Here is a 22,181-nt window from a genome sequence, read left to right as displayed (position 1 = left end):
TTTTAAATCTTCCTTTCTTATTGGGGTCCAGATTATCTTTGAAAAAAAATGTCAATATAGAGGAATTTCCAGTTCCCATCAACCACCTCTGATTTCCCTAAGAATGCAGTCAAATTAATGAGGTCACTTCCCAATGTCCTTTAAAATCAGCTCTGAGTCTTTGCTTGACTTCCAGCCTTTTGCAACTACTTAGAGTTGTATATAGAATTTTTTATTCTTTTTTATTGTCTTACTTTTCAATGGCCATCTCAAGTTCTACAGATCTCAGAAAAGGCATAACTACCTTCAAAAAGCTTTTTCTGACATGTTTAAGATTTTTTTGTCAATAAGCCCTTGTCCAAATTCTGAATATTGACATTAATTTTTTTTCTTAAAATAGTGGATGAGGAGTCTGCAAAACCTGATTTTTTCCCATGCTTTTCATCATCTTTAGGCCATCAGGAGACATCAGAAAGGTAATAAGTCTACTGGGATTATAGAAGGACTTCTTGGAGGCACAATCATAGATTGTACCAAACATATTTGGATATACTTCATTTCAATTTGGCATATAAAAAAACCATTAGATTTACACAAAGACAATTTGAGGTATAATTATTTGTATTACAAAAAGGTGAGGCTTCATGAGACTAAGAATGATGCGTTGAAGATTTCCTTTTGGATACAAGTATGTTATTGGAGGAGCACTAAACTTGTAGGGAAGAGACAGGGAGTTTCAGGAAAGATCCTGATTCTGATGCTAATCTGCCATGCAACTTTGAGTAAGTAATTTCAATTTTCTGTATTTTCCCTATCTGGAACTAAAGATCTTTCAGGACTTTTACTTGCAGCAAAAATTTCAAAGAAAGAAAAAATATTTAAAAATAAATAAGTACTCAGTATATACAAAAACTAAAAGGGAAACTCTTGGTAAACTAGAAAGAATGAGAAACTCCTGCAAAAGAAAAAAGTAAGCCAGAAGCCAAAGATGGTTGTCTCAGTGTTTTAATCAGTTTTTTCACTGCTGTGACTTAAAAACCCAACCAGAACAATTTTAGGGGAGGTGAGGCTAAACATCATGGCTGAAGAGTGTGGCCAACAGAAGCAACTCACATCATGGTCAGGAAGCAGAGAGAGAGAGACTCCATGCTCCAGATGCAAAATATATACCCCAATGAACCACCTCCAGCCACACCCCACCTGCCTCTAGTTACCATGATTTTAATTTCATCAGGAATTAATTCACTGATTAGGTTAAGGCTATAGCCCAATCATTTCTCCTTTAAATTAATTATGAGCTTTTGGGGGACACCACATCTAAATCATAACAGTTACAGAAAAAGAAAGAAGTTGCGACTCAGGACCCTCAAGGGAGAGATCAATGCTGAAAGGTAAGAGAAATACCAAGGATGCATATCAACAGAGAAATGATGGAAGAGAAATGCCAGGCAATCAACAGGAGTGTGCAGAGGGATGTTTAAGAGGATAGGCCCTCACAATGTGTCCATTTAAATCAAAGTTTTAAACACACTTTGACAGTCACAATTGCTCCATATCGCTCATGACTACCACACAGGTCAGTGGAGATTCCAGAATATTTCTATGGACACAGAAAATTATATCAGACCTATGTGCTGACCTAAGATGCCACAGCAGAAGGAGTCAATTTATAGGCACGTGCAAGCTGTAACTTCATCTGTATGTGCAAATGGAAGGGAAAAGATAATTTTGCTCTCAGACTCTTTTCCAGATAAGAGAGGGAAAACAAATATATTTCATGTCATATTAGGAGGTTGTCCGAACCTTGATTCCAAAAGCAGACATCAGTAATGCAAGAAAGACAAAAAATTAGAGCTCAATATCTCTCATGAACGTAGATACAAAAACACTAATCAAAATATTAGCAAAATGCGGGGCCTGGGATTATGGCTCAGCAGTAGAGCACTTGCCTCACACATGTGAGGCACTGGGTTAATCCTCAGCACCACATAAAAATAAATAAATAAACAAAATAAAGGTATTGTGTCCATCTACAACTAAAAAAAAGTTTTTTTTTTAATTAGCAAACTGCACTAATGTATGCATCTTAAAAGTGGCTACCTTAATTATATCTGAGGAATATGAAGATGGTAAGGCATAAAAACGTTGCCTGATTATATACTTCATCAATTTGACAATTAAAGGCAAAAACATTATCTTTTAAGTTATCTTTTTTATGAATGAAGTTGAATGGCAAAAATATTTAGTAAAATTAAAGTAATAATCATTTATTTTGCAAATATATTCTGTTCACCTTCTTTTTTCTTTTTAGGAAAGGTTTTGTATTTTATTGTGGTCAATTTATCAATCTGTATAATTTATGGTTTGTATCTTACATAACAAATCTTTCCCTATGAAGTCACTGGTAAAGAGATATGCTCTTATTTCTAAAATTTTAAATTTTGTTATTTACAGTAGGCCTTTAAAATCCCTGTAATGATTTTTTTTTAAATGGGTGACTATGTTGTACTTTCATTTTTCTGTATGGCTGCTCAATTTTTCCAGTTTATATATATGTATATGCGTGTGTTATATATATGTATATCACTCTTTCTCAGTTATCTTTGAAATATTTGCCTTTCTCTGCAGAAGTATAAGCTGGCTTAAGTATTGTACCTTTTTAAAAATTCTTTATATTCTGTAGTATAACCCCCAACATCTAGCTTTGTTGTCTTTAAAATATCTTAGCTAGCTATAGTCCTTTTTTCCAAAAGTATTAAAACAAAATGTTTACATTTCATGAAACAACCTTCTAGAGTTTTGATTAGATTTACTTGAAATTCATAAATTAATTTGTGGAAGAAAGTATAAGTCTAATGTTATGGTATTAGCTTTTTCCACCCTTGGACATTATTAACATCTTCTAAAATATCTTAACATTTTACAATAAGAGTTCATGTGTATTTTTTATTGTTATTTAAAGGACTTCTTTGAAAGTATTATGCTCTTGAATTCTTTATCGGCACAGAGGAAGTCCATTTGTTTTGTGAATATTGCTCTATCCAGCATCCATGGTGGAATTTTATTAATTTGTCTCTTAGGTTATTTCTAAGGATATTATTGACTCTGAATAATGAAATGTTTTATTAAATTCTAGTTACTGATTTGTTTTCTTGAATTAATGGACTTACTGTGACCCCAAGAAAATAGTTGTATATTAATGAAATTTCAGGTGGCATTCTTGCCTTTTACCTGGTTTACAATTTCATGCCAGGAGGCTGAGTTGTGGTTCAGTTGTAGAGTGCTTGCCTAACATGTGTAAGGCACTGGGTTCAATCCTCAGCACCATAAATAAATAAATAAATAAATAAATAAATAATAAAGTTATTAAAAAATTTCATGCCAGGCAAGGTGGCCTACATCTGTAATCCCAGCAGCTCTGGAGGCTGAGGCAGGAGGGTTATGAGTTCAAAGCCAGCCTCAGCAAAAGTGAGGTGCTAAGCAACTCAGTGAGACCCTGTCTGTAAATAAAATACAAAATAGGGCTGAGGATGTGGCACAGTGGTTGAGTACCCCTGAGTTCAATTCCTGGTACCAAAAATAATAATAATAAATTTAAAAAATTATTGTTAGATATTTGATATAAGTTTTATATATGTATATATGGAGCATGTTAAGTATGCTCTTAGTTTGTCAATCTTTTAAAAATCATGATTAGCTATTTAATTGTATCAAAATAGCTCACATGTGAGATTTTGGGGGATACCACATCTAAATCATAATACTCAGTTATAGAAAAAGAAAAAAGTGTGGCTCAGGAGCCTCAAGGGAGAGATCAGTGCAGAAAGGTAAGAGAAATACCAAGGATGAGTATACTAAGATGGTTACATGGTTTCTTCTTAATTGGTTATTGTAGTAGACTTGGAAGATGTTATAGATTTTTAACATTAAAACACTAGTTCTTCCTTGGCTCAAATTCAACTTTGTCATGGCATGCATTTTTAACATATTGGTGTTTCTGATTTATCAATATTGTATTTTAGATTTTTATACCTAAGATCTTAAGAGAAGAACCTAAAATTTCCCTTTCTTGAGCTATTCTTTTTTCAAGGCTATAACTAGCCTAATTAGCTATCTATGTCTTCTTTTACAGAAAACAGAAAAATATAAATATTCTTTGTTAATAATCACTAACCATACATTTATAATTTTCAACTATTAGATTTCAACCAAAATTTAAATATAAAAAAATGTTTCCAATATAGAACAATGTAAACTTTCCATGTACTGCTTGTGTAAATGGCAACTATTACAATTCTGAAGAACAATTTCATACCATTTTGTAAAGTTGAAATATTCTAAAACTCAACACTTCTACTTTTTGGTATATTTTATAGAAAAAAAATGTATATGTGTACTAGGAGATATATATATGATTGGAAATCAAACTGTTCATCACCTAGATAATGACAATAAATATAAAAGCAAAAATAGATGTATTAGCCATATAAAAGCAAAACTAGATGTATCAGCTAACTGTAACAGGGACTAATCTTACAAAAAATGCTGAATGAGAAACTCTGCATAATAATGGTCTGATAGCATTCAGATTAACATTTTATTAATATGAAAGAAAGTGAAAGAGGTTCCATTTCTGGAGAAATGGCAGGTTAGGTTATTTAGGTCAACACTTGTGCTGAGAAGTTAACTGGTTCACTGGAACTGCATTTGCTCTTTGGTTTTATGGCCACCTGGGATAATGGATATTTTTAGTAGTTAACATTCAGGAACTGCTATTTTAAAAATTAAATTACATACAATTATAATTATGTTATATAAAAATAATATACAAATGTTATGTAATATATAAATAAAATATAAATACTCACAAGTCGTTACTTCTAAAATATTTTACTTCATTGTACTATTACCTATATTCTGGAGATTATGCACGTCATTTTTGTCCAGATGGTGTAAATACTATGGAGTAGTGAGCCTCCCCCCATACTCCATGGTTAGTAGACTCACATTTTTCCTGTGACTTGCCTGTGGAGATTAATTTTATGCATCAATTTAGCTATACAAGAGGTGCTCAGACAGGTGGTAAACTTTTTTCTAGGTGTTTCTGTTAGAGTCTCCAGAAGAAATCAGTATTTGAATTGGAGACTGAGAAGGCCAGCCCTCTCCTGTCAGGGTAATCTCCATCTGAACAGTTGATTGCCCAAATGGATCAAAAGCCAGAAGGAAGAGTGAATTTCTCTCTTCTTGACCTAGGGCATTCATCTTCTCCTACAGTCAGAAATCAAGCTGATTGTCAGACCAAAGGACTTTGAGATTCATACCAGATTACCTCCACCCCCCTACACACACACACATGCATGTATGCATAGACACACAAACGCATGCACACATATGCATACTCACACAAACACACCAGCCTCAGCCTCAGATTATTGGTGTCCTTGGTTCTCAGGCCTTTGGCCTTGTACCAGTGGATACCACCAACTCCCTTGTTCTCCACCTTTCAGGCATCATATCAGTGCCTTCTCAGCCTCCATAGTCACCAGAGCCAACTCCCACAGAAAATCTCCTTTTACAGTTCAACATATATCCTCTTGGTATTGTTACTCTGGAGAAACATTAATAATAGAGAGACACCCCTTGATTTATGATGAGGCTACGCCCTGGTAAACCTATCATAGATTTTTAATTGTAAATCCAAAATGCATTTAATGCACTTAGCCTACAGAGTCTGGCTTAGTAGCACAACATACTGCAGAGTATTGATTTTGTCTTCTTGTAATAATGTGGCATACTGGAAGCTGCCAATCGCTGCTGCCACTACTGGTCATCTCAAGAGAGTTTTGTACAGCATATCATCAGCCCTGATATCCCGGGAATGATCAAAAAATAAAAATTTGGGGTTGTGGTTGTGACACAGTGGTAAAGAGCTTGCCTTGCATGTGTGAGGCACTGGGTTTGATTCTCAGCATTGAATATAAATAAATAAATAAATAAATAAATAAATAAATAAATAAATAAATAAATAAATAAAGTTCTATCAACAACTAAATTTTTTTTAAAAAAATAAAAATTTGAATATGGCTTTCTATAAATGAATGTCACTTTTGTACAACTACCAAGTTGAAAAATTCCAAGTTGAACCATTTTAAGTTAGGGAACATCTATGTGGTCCATGGTAGGATAATTCACAGAAATCACTAAAAATTGAAAATCAAGGCTGAATTTAGAGCCAAAGTTCAAAGTGGTTTTAGTGTATGACTTCCAGAGTTTTTAACAGACTTTTTTTTTAAAGAAAACAAGGTACTTCAAATTGACAAATACTTCTCATTCTATGCCCACAAAACCAGGAATCAATTACTTTCTCATTTTTTACAAGCTTACAAATAAAAGCTCCACTTATCTATTTATTTATTTATTTTTCTAATCTCAGTTTTCAATAAAAGCATAGCAAGGTAATTTTCCAAATTTAGGATTTTGCCTGCAAATCAGAAACTTTAAATGCAAAGAAAACACACACTTTTAGACCTTTAGACCTCAAAGTTTTAGCCACAGTTCCCTCCCTTCTAAAATTATTAGCAAATGCAAATGATAATAGGAAATGCTATTAACAAAAAAGAGTAGGAGATATGCCTCATAGAGAAACCTAATTAGCCACTCCACTCTTTGCTTTGACACTTCCATACCTTTTAAGTAAGTTTGTAGCCAAGATCAACTCTCAAAACTGTTGATATTTGCAAAATGCTTTGCACTAATTTGTTAAATTTAGAGGTTACTGTAAACCATGTTTTTCTTGTTGTAAATAAAAAGAATCATCAGAATTTCAACAATATTGTGAGAAAAAGATGGAGCCCCTATGGAGTATCAAAAAATATAATGGGAACAATGACATCTTGAGAACTTGTGATTATGGTCAATTTGCTACTTGAAAGTTGTTTTTCAAGTATACTTTAGAATATATTACCAAAATAATTGTATATAATTTTTTACTTACTATATAGCTTGTTAACGAAAAGTTTAATACCCAATAAATGTTGTAATGAATGTTTATAAATAGTATTTCTCACACACCTTCCAGTATCCACTAAAAGTAATCCTAATAGCAGAGCAGCATTATTTTATGCCTGGATTTTTCAAGCAAAAATGAGCTGTAATAAAATTATTAGAGGGCTGGGGTTGAGGCTCTGTGGTAAAGCGCTTGCTTAGCATGTGTGAGACACTAGGTTCTATCCTCAGCACTACATAAAAACATACATAAACAAAATAAAATTATCAAATATTAATTTACATGTTATATTTTGCCAGGAGCTGCACTGTCAGTATGTTGATTAATTAATTTTTCCAGCTGTTCCTTTTTTACTGGTGTATCATGTTGGCTTTAGTGAAATGGAAATATATTATTGTTTGGCACAAATCTCTTGGTTTGCACCCTCTTACAGAAAATTGGAACTTGAAATTATTAGCACTTTCTCATTCGATAACACTTTTATTTCATAAAATAATATTTTATAAAAAGTTATAAATGTTCCTAATATTTATTCAGCCTAGAATGTTCCTATAATGTGATATTTGCAATAATCTGAAGTCCTGAAATTTTTACTCAGGAATGCAAATCAGAGTCTATAAATTTCCATCAAACTAAACATTTACTGATAAACTTTGTCTCCGACTCCAGTTCATCTTTAGAGTTTGATGTTGAAACTACTAGCTGCTATCATTCTGATTCTAACGTGTACATTTAAACTCTTCTACGAACAAGGTATTGTGAGGAACATTCAGAATTAGAAAATATTTAGCCCCGAAGAGTTAGCGGCATAGGAGGTGAAGATGCTACGCAATATACAACTTCATAGGACCTGCAAAATAAATCTCCAACTAGGGGAATAAATCCTTTACATCTTCGCTCTGAAGAACTTCTACGAAATGTCCATTAGGGGGCAGCAGAAGAGCGGATTTGCCCCACTTCCCTCCAGATGCCGGAGACAGCGGAGCCCCAGTCCCCCGAGAGCAGCAATCTTCCCCTCCATACCCTCCCCCCTCCTCTGCCCTCCCCCTTCTAATTAAGTCAGAAGGGCCTGTATTTATTTGCCCATGAACTGACACAGCAAACCCACAGCAGCCATTGTAGTGTGAATGGATTTGCGATCAGGCAAGGGGCTTCAACCGGGATTAGCCGCCCTGCAGCCGGATGAATGTGCTGAGCACAAAGTCTGCCCAAAGCCCAGCAAACGGACGATTTGTGAAAACGCCATCCTGGCTCAAGTCTGATTAAGACCGGGGGTCCCCAGGCCGTTTGATCTCCGCTCATCAAAGAGAGTCTTTAAACAAGCTGCATTTTACACTACTGTATGCTGGCGACGGTGGTGACACTGAAGGCAGAGACCGTGAGCACCCTGCCCCAGAGCGCACGAACAATGAGAGCTGGCCGAGTGGCGAAGTGCAGGGCGCGAGGCCTGCCTGCCGGGAACGCCCAGCGCTGCGGGGGCTTTCGGGGACCTCTCTGGTCTGGGGTTTCTGGGTCTGCCACACAGGTAGTTTCCCCCACTTTCCTGCTTGCGTCAACTCGTGGACTCCTCTGAAAAGAAATACTTTTGTGTAACTCAGGGGTGGTGATAAAGAATCCTATGTCGCCCCCCACCACCACCACCACCTCGCCCCTAAAAGTCAATAGTTCTGTATCTCAGCCACATCTTAGTCCTCTTTGGCGTTTCAAGGTCCTGCTATGATTCACCTCAAGATTCCAATGCGATTCACTAAGTTTAAAACTGAACAGTAGTTGGAAAAGTTGGTTCCAAAACATGACATTACAACCAGTTTTGTGATTAAAAGAACAGGCTCTTCATACACACACACACACACACACACACACACACACACACACACACACCTGGTTCAAGTAATTCACCTTATTTCCAGGGACTTAAACGTTACCTGCCATTCTCTTTAACGTCAACATGTTCACAGTACTGATTGATGTCAATGATTTTTACTTTATGCTTAGGCTGCCTAAAAGAACAGACCCCTTGCAAGCCATTCTTAACCAGAATACAAAAGATTTGTGACAACACTTGGAGAGAAGATTTGGTTGTCAGAAGGGACCTCTCCCCACTCCCCTGCAACCCATTTTATGAATGAAAAACCAATACCAGCATTAAGAGTTAAATGACTTTATTAAGCATATGCACCGGCTGGCAGCTGGCAGAGGGGAATTGGCCCAACCTCCTGACACCATGGCATGAAGCCCTTTTTGGTCATGAGCCTTAGAGAATGCCTACATTATAAAGAAGATAATAACAGGGACCTAATGACATGGAGGAAAACAATTTTTTCTAGATGTGGAGGCTTTCTCATAAGCATCCTGCTTTCTGCTGACACTGGTTTATCTTCATGGTTGGAAATATTAAATCCTTTAGGATTAACATCTATTAAGGGAGCTGCTCCACTATATACACCACAGACTTTTCTGAGTGTCAGATCATGAGAAAAGATGCAGGAAGTGTCTGGTTTAGGGACCATCCTCACTGGTTTTTGCTCAATTTTTTCTGAGTTCTGGGCTTTAGGCTCAGATTAGTTTTTAATGACCTGCTCCAGTATTTTCTTAGCAAGTTTAGAAAGCTACCATGAAACTTGATTTATCTGGGCTGTCCATCAACGTAATCATTGTCAAATCTCGCCTTCTCTTTGTACTGCAGTCTAGAGAAAATCCAACCTCTCTAGGGAATCATAACATGGGCCTGGTCTGAAAGGTCTTTTAACATCATTAAGAGCATTTAAGACCAAAAATCCTTTAAAGGCCAATGAGAAAGCCATAACACTTTTTATTAAACACCAGGAATGAGGAATCCCTGCAATAAAGTCAAGATTGCTTCTAACAAAAATGTTAGCAACTGCAACCATTTACTTACTGTTTTCTAGTAAAGAAAAATTGAATGGCAACAAATCTACTTCATCTAATTTAACAAAGGGAAAGAGGGAAAGAAAAGAGGAAAGGAAGGAGGGAGAGAGGGAAGTAGGAAATTTAAAAGGCAGCAGTCACAAAAGAATCTGAAATAATAAAGATGGAAAAATAGTTTGCAAATAGCATAGTGCTTTTTAGAGTGTATCTTTTTGTCTACTTCTTGAAGAGGTTCATGAATATTCTATGCATGGTATCCAGCATTTAAAATACCAAGGAAGGCATGTCGTATTATATCATTCCTGAGTTACTACTATTGGTAAACATATTTCTCTTGTTTTAAAATCTAATATGAAGTATTAAATTTATTGTGTTGACTCTGGTCCTATTTAAGCCAGATTAAATAAGAGGCAAGATTTCCTATAGGACAAAATAATAGAGTTTAAAAGAATAAATACACCTGCTGGGATTCCTGCCACCTCTGTCACCCAGCTGTAGGAGAGACTCAGAGAATCATTAGAACTTCCTCTTCCTGAAATGTGTCAGTCACAGTTCCTGGTCCTTTTTCTTTCTTTCCTATGACCAAAATACAAACTGTTTTGAAATATATATATATATATATATATATTCATATTCATGTAAATACATTGTGTGTCTTCAACCATTCAGAGACTGAAAGACTTGGCAGGACAAGGAGACTGCCTTTAATAGTATCTGAGCTATATTCCCAACAATGGGCACCACTGAATGTTAACTGGTACTGAAGGAGCGATGAACTACACTTCACCTCTTTACTTGCTTTTTACTCTTGATGCCTGTGAGAAAACGACAATTTAAATTATGGACAGATTGTTAAGTGGTGACTCTACTCAAAAATAAATTTCTCCATTTGGAATAAAAGATTGTCTTGCTATGAACTTGGCCTTCTCTGAGAGTGACCTATGTAATTTCTTCCTTGTATTGTATGTTAGTTTTCTTTACCTGCTTCCAATAAATAATTTGAAGGTAGATAATGAGTATCATCTTTTATCAAATGCACCAAGTACAGTTCTTAGTAGGATATCTGATATTGATCTATTCAGTATTAAGTTTAAACTCATGAGAACTTCAAAAGGAAAATGAAAAATGGGTAGAAACCATCCCACTGGTTCCATTTGTGAATGCAAGCTTTTAGTGACTAAATTCATTAATATTAAATGCACCAATCATCTATTATCTCTTTCGAAAAGAGAACAAGGGATTGGCCTTTAGTGTGGCATAAGTATATTTCTATAAATAGTTAAGTAGGCTAACAGGACCATGAAAAGACATTTTCTTTCTTGAGGTAGGCAGGGATTCTTTCCCCACATTTCAACATGACACAAATTTAAGACAGATTGTGGATTTTCTAGTATATCAAAAGTGATCAACACACTGGTTATTGACATTGTTATTAATATTGTGCAAGTGATAGTGTGGTATGAAAATCTCTTGTTTTTTAGCCCTTTTTCCCTATAATACCTCTGTGCTTATAAAAACTTCAAGTCCACTGATTGGACTTGATCCTTATTATTAAAAAGGCAATGAAAAAAAAACTTCCCCTTTGCTTCTAAATTCTCAATTTGTTCTAAAAATTTCTAGAGAACTAGCCATGCCTACATGAATATACATATTCATAATAAAACCTAAGGAAATATGTAGGATTTAATCCATGTCAGATTTAAACTGGAGATATCAATAAGCCATAGGAAAGTTCCCAAGATGGGTGGAATTTGGGGTGAGGACACCATCTGTAATTAGAAGCACCATGAAAGAATGGTGTAGAAAACATTCTTAATAGGATTCTCAAACCCAGGGAACCAGAGCACAGACCACCACCAGCTGCTTTTTAAATACCCCTCAACTTGAGGATTGTATCTCTTTAAGACTGGCTGTTTGTGCCCTGTGGCCCTCAGTCATGACTACTGTAGGTCAGCAGGTGGAGGAATTAACAGATAGCCTGCAGGTTAGGGGAGCAATAATAAATATATTCCAGTCTTCTGTATTCAACAGTGGTTTGCAATCGTCTCCTCCTTTCCCCAACTCACATAGAGTTTTCTTTTTTCTCACACCTCTAACATCAACCTACTTTTAAAATAATTATGTACATTTCTTGTGTTTTGTGGTTACTATAATCATATTATCTCTATATCTTTCAAAACTGCTATTTTTAGGATAAAGATAACTTGAACTTTATTCCCTAGAATGAGAAATCTGTCTCAAATATTCGTATTCACTGCACCCCTTCTCCCTACCCAACTAAAAAACAAAACAAAAAAAGGAAAAAGTCAATAAACTGGATGGTTAGGGCAACTGATGCCTGGGCACTGGGCTTCCAATAGGTTTTTGTTGACTAGCTAGATGAGATTGCTAATTTCTAAGCCTGACAATATTCTTCGACACCAGCGTTACTTTGTTATTTTTATACACGGATTTAAATGATGTCGAATTCACTGTCTAGTTCACTTTCTGTTCTCCTTTCCACAAAGTAGTCAATTATCTCCCTGGAGGCCGTATTCCTCCATCTGCGAAAGGTTTGACTCCGGATCAAACAAAAGCGTTCTCAAGCATTGCAATATGAAATACTAATGAGGAAGTCAGGCGCTAAGCCTTTAGGGTTTCTTATCTCCCTCCATTAACCCACCACTGAGAAGGGGGCACCAGAGAAGGACGACTGACCCCCGCACGCACGAGGGACCCTGTCCTCTTTGGCTCCGGGCCACTTTGATCTCGCGTGTCTGCCTAATCAAGTTCATCTACTGCCACTGCCGCGACTGACCAGATTCAAAGAACCACATTAAATAGTTTGATTATCGGATGGTCATTTCCCTCTTTTCTCCACCCTTGATCTAATTTCCAAACGCTAGTCTCTCGCCTTCCACTCTAAACTTCCCATCAAAAGAGAATTAGGTCTTCTTCCTTCTTATCCTCGTTTGATGTGCAAATTTACTTCTCTTTGCACATTTTTTCTCTCAGTGGAGGGGAGAGGGTGGGGTGAAGAGAAGCAACTGGACGAAGTGAAAGACCAGGACCTCACCCAAATCTGCAAATCAAAACACTGAAGGATTAATCAGCAACTTGCAAGGGCCACCTGGTCCTCTCGCAAAGATGTCCCCAACCCCTAGAGCCTTTGAGGTTGTATTTAATACGAAATATTATTTGTGTGCACAGGAAAGGAGTATTGGCTTAAGGGAAAAGGGTAGAAAGTGGTTTTGCAGAGTCTACCACTATTTGGCTCTGGAAAGTATTTAATATACAAGTAATCCAGTCCCTGCTGCAAAGAAACGCACCGTGTGCCCAGAATCCCTCCCGCCCTCTGCGTTTATTAACGTCCTCTGCTCTAAGGCTCACTGATCTGTCTCCACGAAGGTGAGCTGGGCCAGTAGAACCACCGTGCAAGGGAGAGGAGGGGTGAAGAGTGTCAAAATCCCCCCCCCCTCATGTACACAAACACACCCCCTCCCAGCCCCTCCCAACGCTTTGAAATCCCATCCCGGCTTTGTTGTCTTCCCCGAGGGGCCGGAATGCTCAGAGCTCGCTGTATAAAGGCAGCCACCGTGGCGGTGGCGGCGCAGAGCTCCCTGCGCCCAGCAGTTAGGACTCTGAGATCGTTGGAGGCTCTGGGAACCTTAACTCTGTAGCCAGCCGCACCAGCAAGGTTTCCTTGGGATCAGGCTTGCAAAGTGACATCTCTCCTTTCTCTTTCTCCCGCTTGAGTACTTCTGAGATGACGGCTTTGGGCACTGTAGGAGCTGCTCGGTTCTTGGTCGCCCTGATAGCAGCAGTTCTTTGCAGCCACTCTCTGCAGGGTGTGAGCGCCACCTTGAACTCGGTTCTGGTCAATTCCAACGCTATTAAGAACCTGCCCCCACCACTGGGCGGCGCTGCCGGGCACACAGGCTCTGCAGTCAGCGCTGCACCAGGAATTCTGTACGAGGGCGGGAACAAGTACCAGACCCTTGACAACTACCAGGTGAGAGGGGTCGCAGGGATCCAAGGACGCTGTGACCCTGAAGCGTTCCCATTTGGAGAGGAGGGTGCGGAGCCTTCTGGGTGACTGAGATTCAGGGCGTCTTTGGAAATGCTGTATTTGGGAGCGGAGGGTGGCAACAGCTTTTGGAGAGTGTACAGATAGGGACTGAGATGAGTGTCCGGGTTCAGAAGTGTGGGTACTCGAATGCCGGGGCTCCTCACCTTCTCTCCGCTCCCTTCTCATAGCCTTACCCGTGCGCGGAGGACGAGGAGTGCAGCACCGACGAGTACTGTGCAAGTCCCACCCGCGGAGGGGGCGCCAGCGTGCAAATCTGTCTAGCCTGCCGGAAGCGCAGAAAACGCTGCATGCGTCACGCAATGTGCTGCCCAGGGAACTACTGTAAAAATGGTGAGTCCTACAACTCCAACAGTCCTGCCTTCCAGCATCTACAGATAAAAGAAAATATTCTCTGCTCTGGAACTTTGCAGCACCGCTGTCCCCAAATGGGTGTTCAGTATGCAAGTTTCCCCTGAAATATCTTCATTATGAGTGTTTAACTGGGAGAAGAAGAAAGTATGGGGGTCTAAATGATCCTTGTTCTCCTATGTCCCTGAATGATTTGACACTACTGTTTACTTCAGAGTGGCCCCTTCCATAAAACATTGTCTGAGGGTAGCCTTGAGGTTAATTTGGGGCAGGGGAGGGGGCGGGGAGGAAGATGGGACCTGGGAAAGTCTGTGGGATCCTTTTGAAAGAGAAACCAAAGAAAACAGCTGGCATTTCGTTGCTCTTTCCATTTTCATGGCTTGTCCAAACTGTCCTTTCTTCCTCATGGCCCCTGGAAGTTTAAACTGTTGTCAGGCAAAGGACAGAGTGATTTATCTGCACTGGCCATTTTTAAAGGATATCTTGGTGCTCCAGCATCCAGGCCTTTTCAACCTTCCTCCTCTCTTCCCTAAAACTACTTCCCCTCCCCACAACCACGGATCCAAGAAAATTTAATGTCTCAAAGAGGTAGACTGAAGACAGCCAAAGAGGTCTCCAGAAATAAACTTACAGGGTGGCTAACCTCTTTGGGACCCAGCAGTATTCTAGGATGAACTAATTCAATCTCTGTAATATAGAAATTATACAGTAAAGTGACTGGTGGGTGAGACTGTAATCTTCCAGGCAGCTGGATGTGCATTTGTTTAACTTAGTCTGGCAGTACTCATATAGAATGAAGAGCAGAAAAGTTATTTTTAAGAACAATTTTTTTATGTAATGTACCAGAAGGGTGCATTAAAAATTGGACAGAAATGTCACTGCGCTACCACAGTTAATGGGAAAGCACTTTTTAAATGACTATACTGGAGATGTTGCAAATAACTAAACGGTATACTCATTGATACTTTGTCCATCTGGAGAGTTTGCACTGACGCTAGGTGGAAAATTTGGTTTGTATTTAAAATAAATTGACTACAATGAGATACCTCTAGATGCTGCAAGTATCTCCCAGATTCTTCTTCACCCAGATTAAACACTCATAATGAAGATAGGCTGGCCCATCACAACTGTTAGCAACAACCCATTTCAATCTAGAAATTAATTAATTATTATTTCTCGCTTTCTCAGGAATATGTATGCCTTCTGATCATAGTCATTTCCATAGAGGGGAAATTGAGGAAACCATCATTGAAAGCTTTGGTAATGATCACAGCACCTTGGATGGGTACTCCAGAAGAACCACCCTGTCTTCAAAAATATATCACACCAAAGGTACATTGAAGGACTTTAATGTTCATTCTTTGTTAGCACATCAGAAGTATCTTTTGAATTGTCTGAATGAAATGATGCAAGCTTAGCTTAAGCAAGCTTAACTATTTTTTCTACTGTCTCCTCCTTCCTAGGACAAGAAGGTTCTGTCTGTCTCCGATCATCAGACTGTGCCACAGGTTTGTGTTGTGCTAGACACTTCTGGTCCAAGATCTGTAAACCTGTCCTCAAAGAAGGTCAAGTATGCACCAAGCACAGGAGAAAAGGCTCCCATGGGCTGGAGATATTCCAGCGCTGTTACTGTGGAGAAGGTCTGTCTTGCCGGATACAGAAAGATCACCATCAAGCCAGTAATTCTTCTAGGCTTCACACCTGTCAGAGACACTAAACCAGCTGTCCCAACACAGTGGACTCCTTTTATATAATATATGCTATGAAAATCTTTTATGACTTTTGTCAGCTCAATCCTAAGGATGAACAAATTTTGTGGTTATAGTTAAGCATTCCGATAATACCTTCTGAAAATCTGGAGTGTAAGAGCTTTGTTTCTTTATGGAACTCCCCTGTGTTTGCAGTAAATTACTGTGTTGTAAATTCTCAATGTGGCACTTCCTGTAAATGCAACAAAACATTTAATTATTTTTCTAAAGGTGCTGCATTGCATTGTCTTTTGTTTCTCTTGTTATGTAAATTTTTGTACACATTCATTGTTATCTTGACTCTGATAAATATTCTATATTGAAATGAAATAAATAACTTCAGTTTATAGTTCCTAAATGCACACCCTTTTCCCTTGTAATTCTAGAGTCTATAATTCAAGGAACTCTTTAAATATGAAAATGCTAGTTTATTCTCTGAAATGTACTGTCTCAATGCATAGATTAAATTTCTTTCTAGGCTGTGATAGTCCTTGAAATAAAATTTAACATTTAATATGAAATATTACAAGCATAGATAAATTTGGGGACTATGATCTTAGAGGAGAGAGAAAGAGGGAAAGAGAAAGTGTGTGTGTGTGTGTGTGTGTGTGTGTGTGTGTGTATGTACTTAAAGAAGAGAAATGTGATGTGTTTAAAGAAGATCTAAGAAAGTATATTGTCTACATGTTAAGACAATATTAGTATCTTTAAAGAAATGTGTTCTCTACTGATAAACTCAAATGATTATGGTTGATTGAGGTTGAATGTTACATTAGTACTTGCAAAAACAATTCCCAACAAATTAGTAGTATTTTCCTTAAATGGACGGTAACTTTGGGACAAAGAAAAAACTGTTCACAAAATATACCAAAGTACATGGTGGTTGGCAGGAAGAGGATGTGTATATGAAAAGATAGCCTGCAGATATATGCCAATTTTGTGCTGAATAAATTAATGTGAAGTATCTTAAATACTCCTACATGCAATTACTTGAATTAAAAAATAATTATTAAATAACAATCACAAATCTTCTGATATTCCACTCCCTTGCTAGGTGAATTGAATATTTCACTTTAGGCTTAAAAAGCAATCTATCAATTGGAATGAGGAGAAGGATGTATTGTTTAAAGATAACCCATGCCATAAAATCTGCATTTTTTTTCCTTGCCAAAATTGATATTTATACAGGGGAAAGGGAAGACGAACCTCCCAATTAATAGTTATTATGGAGTATTTCTGAAAGTCTGCATCAAAACCACAAAATGCTGGGTTCAAGGCATTCAAAGGATCGCAGCAACTGATCAATTATCCAAAAAAAGTTTCCTTAAATAGTGCAGCTGTCCTAGAATGTTTGTTGTTTTTGTGTTCCCGGAAGTGGTTGGTTTTAAAGGAGCTCAGTCCATAGTACACAAGCTGGGACTGGCTCTTCACTGAGAGGGAACTGGCAGGGTGTCTGCTGCTATATTCCTTCTGTCTGAAGTCTCTGCTTCCTGGCCCAGGAGAAACTTTCTTTTTCGATATGTGCTTGTTTTCTGAAGTGCCAGGAAGGCCAGTTCTAAGGACTGCCTTCTTCAATAAAACACAATAGAGGAAAGGAAACAGGAAACCCTTTCATCAAAAAGAAGAAAGAAGGGCCTTCTGTTTTAGAGGGGAAAGGAGCAAATGTTTAAAGGGCCCTGGTTATTGGATCCCTTCCTTTCTGAGGAACCCACTGTGGACACAGACTGTCCACCTCTACACATCTCAGCCCATTATTCTATCCCTTCCTATTTCCCATCTCAGGATGGGGGTGAGAGAGTGAGAAATCTACCAAGGAGGATACTTTTTCCTATCCCACTGGGAACTTAGAAATGAGATTCCTAAGAAAAAGAAATCTGCACATTTATGAAGTTGGAAAAGGTTATCAAAACTGTAGATGCTTTATTGGCTAGAAGGCAGAAGAGAAAGTCAGACAATACATACCTAAAAGAGGATCACTAAAGAAATCAAGAACTTTTACATAATGGCTGCTTAAAATGTTTTGCATTGTTTAACTTTTAAATGATTTATTTGAATAGAAAATGTGTGCGGTTGGGAATATTTCACAATATTTTATTTTGTGCTACTCTACACACTGCCCTACACCTCAGTCTCTTTACTTGAGTGTTTTGCAGAACATACTGTGTCATATGGAAAGAGGTGACTCATCCTTTAACAGTTGCATCAAGTTTGTACTATGTTGCAATGGCTCTCCTCTATTTTATTTCACCAGTCATTACTGATAGACAATCAACTTGTTTCCACAGTTTGTGCTCTAACGAATACTGTGCCACGGATACAAGATTTTTGTATTCCTGTCCTTGTGTAGTTGTAGGATAATGATTAAGGGTTTTTGTTTTTGTTTTTGTTTTTCAATTCTAATTTTTTTACTTAGAGAAATTTTGTTGAGTAGTTTAAACATTGAGAATATTTTGATTCTACCTTTTTAATATTAGTATTTTGACTCTTCAGAGTAGAGAATGCTTTTATTTTGTCACTGTAAATTCAATTCTAAGGCAATGAATGAGTTTTGACACAAAAATCTAACGCCAAAAGACGTGCCCGTTACATTTGACGGCTCTGCTTATCACTAATCTAGTAACTATACACTCTTGCTAAATATTATCAAAAGAGAAATAGAAAAATAAAGGCTGATCTTAACATTTTCACAGTAAACAGTAATCTCTGGCACATAGTCAAAGGTAAAGTTGCTTTAATTACTTTCATTTTAAAATAGTTAATTAAATAAAACCACAAATCCCTCTCTACCTTTTCCTATTTGTTAGCGGGTTGAATGTTTCAACCTTTGTTTAATCTATTGATAGAAATGAGGATAACTTATGTTGCTTAAAAGAAAAACTATAAATATGCAGCCCATATGTGATAATTAATATTTTAGCAGATCAAGACACTTTATTTATTTCCCCTCTATGGTAAATCAATTTTTACTAATTCATTCATGGCCTTAGTAACATAATTATGCAGTTATAAATTCTATCAGTGTTTCTAATTGCATAGTCCAATTAGCACTTGTGGAAATTATACATGAAATCATTAAAATTTCTTTTATTTTTAATTTGGGTATATTATCTAACTATTGTGCTACCAATTTTCTTTTATAGTCTTAGATAAATATTGACAATGCTACCATTAAGCTTATAAATGTCTTTCACTGAATTCTTTAATTACAATTTTTGTACTTTCTAGAAATACTACTCTGAGTTTAATATCAAAGTAAAAAAATACATTTTTATCTCTATACTACTAATAATACAGAAACTAATTCCCATAATTTGAACATCTGATGTTTGTATAAACATGTGTCCATATGTGGGTCTTTTTTATGTTTGGTATCAAAACCAATTTAAGAAATAGTCAATTGCATCAATAATCTAGATAATATTGGCAATTCTTATTTCAATATACATTTATTGAGACTGATCAGATTATTAACTGATCCTTGGACATTATATTGGCATTTAAAAAGTTATATACAATATTGATTTCTAAATTTGAGGAGCTCTAAGGGAGACAACAAGCAAACATTTGTGCTAGGAGTTGGTTTAGTATAGTATTTAGAAGCATGGACTCTGAAATGTGATAGATTTGTGGCAGACTCCTAACTCCTGTAGTTTCTAGCTGCATCATGGGCATAAATATAAACCTCATTGATACTATTGAGAGAATATATAGACTTTAGAATGTAGGTTAGATAAAAATGTATGCGTTATAATACCATTGCACCTATTTCAGGCATTGATTTAGTAAATTGAACAATAAAACATATATTTTGTTAGATAATTTGCATTAGTATCTGACAAGGCATTAACAATTAAATTAGCCTATAGCTACTTAGAAAAGCTTCAGAAAATATTTGAACTATCATCTTCTCAAGATCTTTTTATATCAAGGAAAAGAAAACATTTAGACGTATATCCTTATCTTCATTTCAATCCATAGAATTCAGATAAAGCAAAAACTGAAATATTCAACTCACCTAGGAAGAGAAGAAAAAAGTAGAATGAGTGACAATTTGTGATTTTCACTTAGCCATTATTGTAAAGTCAAAGTATTAAAACAAATTTTCTTTGTATGTAGTAATACATAAGATACAAAAAGAAGACATGAGTCAGATTGACACTTCTTATGAAAATCAGTATGTGAGTTATTGTGCACACTGGCTTCATTAACTTGCTTATAATTGCTGCTCCATTGTAATTTAACATGGCGTCATATGTTTTTTTTATGGTGGCATAAATTCTTTCCCTAGTATAAATAGCCTTCCAGCTCAGTTCTGTTCAGCAAATTGCTTAGCCTCTCAGACTTTACCTCAAATACCTGGTCAAGGATTCCTACTGGCTTAGCTTTTATCAAGGGTTTACCTTGGGTCTAGTTTTCTGGCTTGGCTATCCAAGCAACTGGACTATATCCAGTTCACCTTCAATAAGAACTATGGCATTTCTACAAAGATTGCATAAAGACAAGTACCACTGGTCATATGTTCCACAAATTAGTCTTTGAAGAATGAGACATAGATCACAAGATAGAAAATAAAGGAATGGGCATTGGAGACAGAGGAAACTAGGTAAGCAAAATTATGGAGTTGTAAAAATAAAATAATACATACTAAATTAAGAAAATAGGAATATTATTCCACTGTGATTAGAGTATAGAGTTTCTTTTGAAGGGAAGACTTTTCTTTTTCTTTCAAAATATATAGTTGTTGTTCATATGTTCATAAGGAATAGATAAAAACTCTTCTCAACAACAGTTATGGTATTAGGTGGCAAGACAATTGAAGGAAAGATTGAGACATATTTGTTTAAAAAAAGGTTGTGAGAGATTGTGAGGGCACTTTCATACACATATAATTTGTTTGATCAAAAGGGTTATAAAGTAAGAACAATATTACTTGAATTTCTACAAGAGTTGTCATATTAAGTAGGGTTGAAATTAAGTTTGAGACAATTCTGGTTTTGACTAATGTAATCAATACAAGGTTTTACAAATCATAGTCAATTTATTTTTCCAAAAAGTTATGAATTAAAATAGTATGATGTAGTTTCTAAATATTATTAAATATAAAATTATTATGTTTTTCATGCAGGGGATAAAACCCAGGACCTGTTCATGCTCATTTAGCCATTATTGTAAAGTCAAAGTATGCTTCACCACTAAACTATTCCTCTGGTCACTAGATGTAAAATTATCTTTGGAGGGCAATGTAACCAACTCCTTGCCTTTATAAACTATTAAACAAATGCTATAGAAAAGTAAAGTTGGCAGAAGGCACAAGACATGGCTGAGCCTAACTCTATTTTACATTTTACAATATTTCACAACTTTCTCCTCATTAGCAAAAATTACTTTTAGAAAGAGTTCTATATTGAAACCTTTCACATATCCGTGTCACTCTGAAGTTCAAATTAAAAGCAGATGAGAGAAGCCGTTAGGATTGTGAGGGGTTTTGTTGTTTTTGGAAGAATCTTCAAGGAGTTACTATGTCAGCCAACACAGATGTTTCTTTTTCTTCATATGATGAAGATCAAGAGATCCAAACTCATCCAAAAAGCTACAGAGGCACCAGTTGTCCCCATTGGAATGGCAGGTTTTGGAGCAATTGTTGCAAATGGATTATAGAAATTGAAGAACAGGGGAAATACCAAATTGTCCACTCACCTGATCCACATGTGCGCAGCAGCCCAAGGCTTTGTTGTGGAAACAACTAGTCTTGCTTTGGTCTATTCCATATCAAGGAATTCTGGGTAAGACCTGAATCCTAGAAGAGCAGATGCTGTCTTGGTCCTATTAGAAGTGCTTTTTCCCCTCATACTGAGGTTACATATTTATGTCAAAGATAAATCATTTGAGTGGATTCAATGATAGCACAGTATTTTGAACATTGAGTTTCTTTCTTGTGGGCTTGATATACTTGGTGACCAAATTGTTAGTGTGACTAGTTGACTAACTAGCTCATTTAGACAATTTGTCATATGTTTAAAATGTTAAGTGCAGTAACTAACTTTCTTTCTCTCTTTCTTTTCTTCCTTTCTGTTTTTTCTTCCTGGTACTGGAGATTGAACCCAGAGCTGTTCTACCACTAAGCCACACCAGCTCCTGTTTC

General features: G+C 36.7%; 1 protein-coding gene and 1 pseudogene across 1 annotated transcript; both read left to right on the top strand.

Moving 5' to 3' along the window:
* Nucleotides 1–13,379: 13,379 nt before the first annotated feature.
* Dkk1 (dickkopf Wnt signaling pathway inhibitor 1) lies at nucleotides 13,380–17,010 on the top strand. The gene is made up of 4 exons (XM_005340329.4): nucleotides 13,380–13,865; nucleotides 14,111–14,273; nucleotides 15,480–15,623; nucleotides 15,755–17,010. The coding sequence occupies exons 1-4, from the start codon at nucleotides 13,620–13,622 to the stop codon at nucleotides 16,006–16,008; spliced, it is 807 nt and encodes a 268-aa protein (XP_005340386.1). The 5' UTR covers nucleotides 13,380–13,619; the 3' UTR covers nucleotides 16,009–17,010.
* A 4,548-nt stretch (nucleotides 17,011–21,558) lies between these two features.
* On the top strand, nucleotides 21,559–21,840 carry LOC101966285 (HIG1 domain family member 1A, mitochondrial pseudogene; annotated as a pseudogene).
* The last annotated feature ends 341 nt before the right edge of the window (nucleotides 21,841–22,181 follow it).

This window comes from Ictidomys tridecemlineatus, chromosome 1 (assembly GCF_052094955.1).
Source record: "Ictidomys tridecemlineatus isolate mIctTri1 chromosome 1, mIctTri1.hap1, whole genome shotgun sequence".
NCBI lineage: Eukaryota > Metazoa > Chordata > Mammalia > Rodentia > Sciuridae > Ictidomys > Ictidomys tridecemlineatus.
The sequence above is the reverse complement of the archived record's forward strand: the minus strand, read 5'-3'. Positions and strand labels throughout refer to the sequence as shown.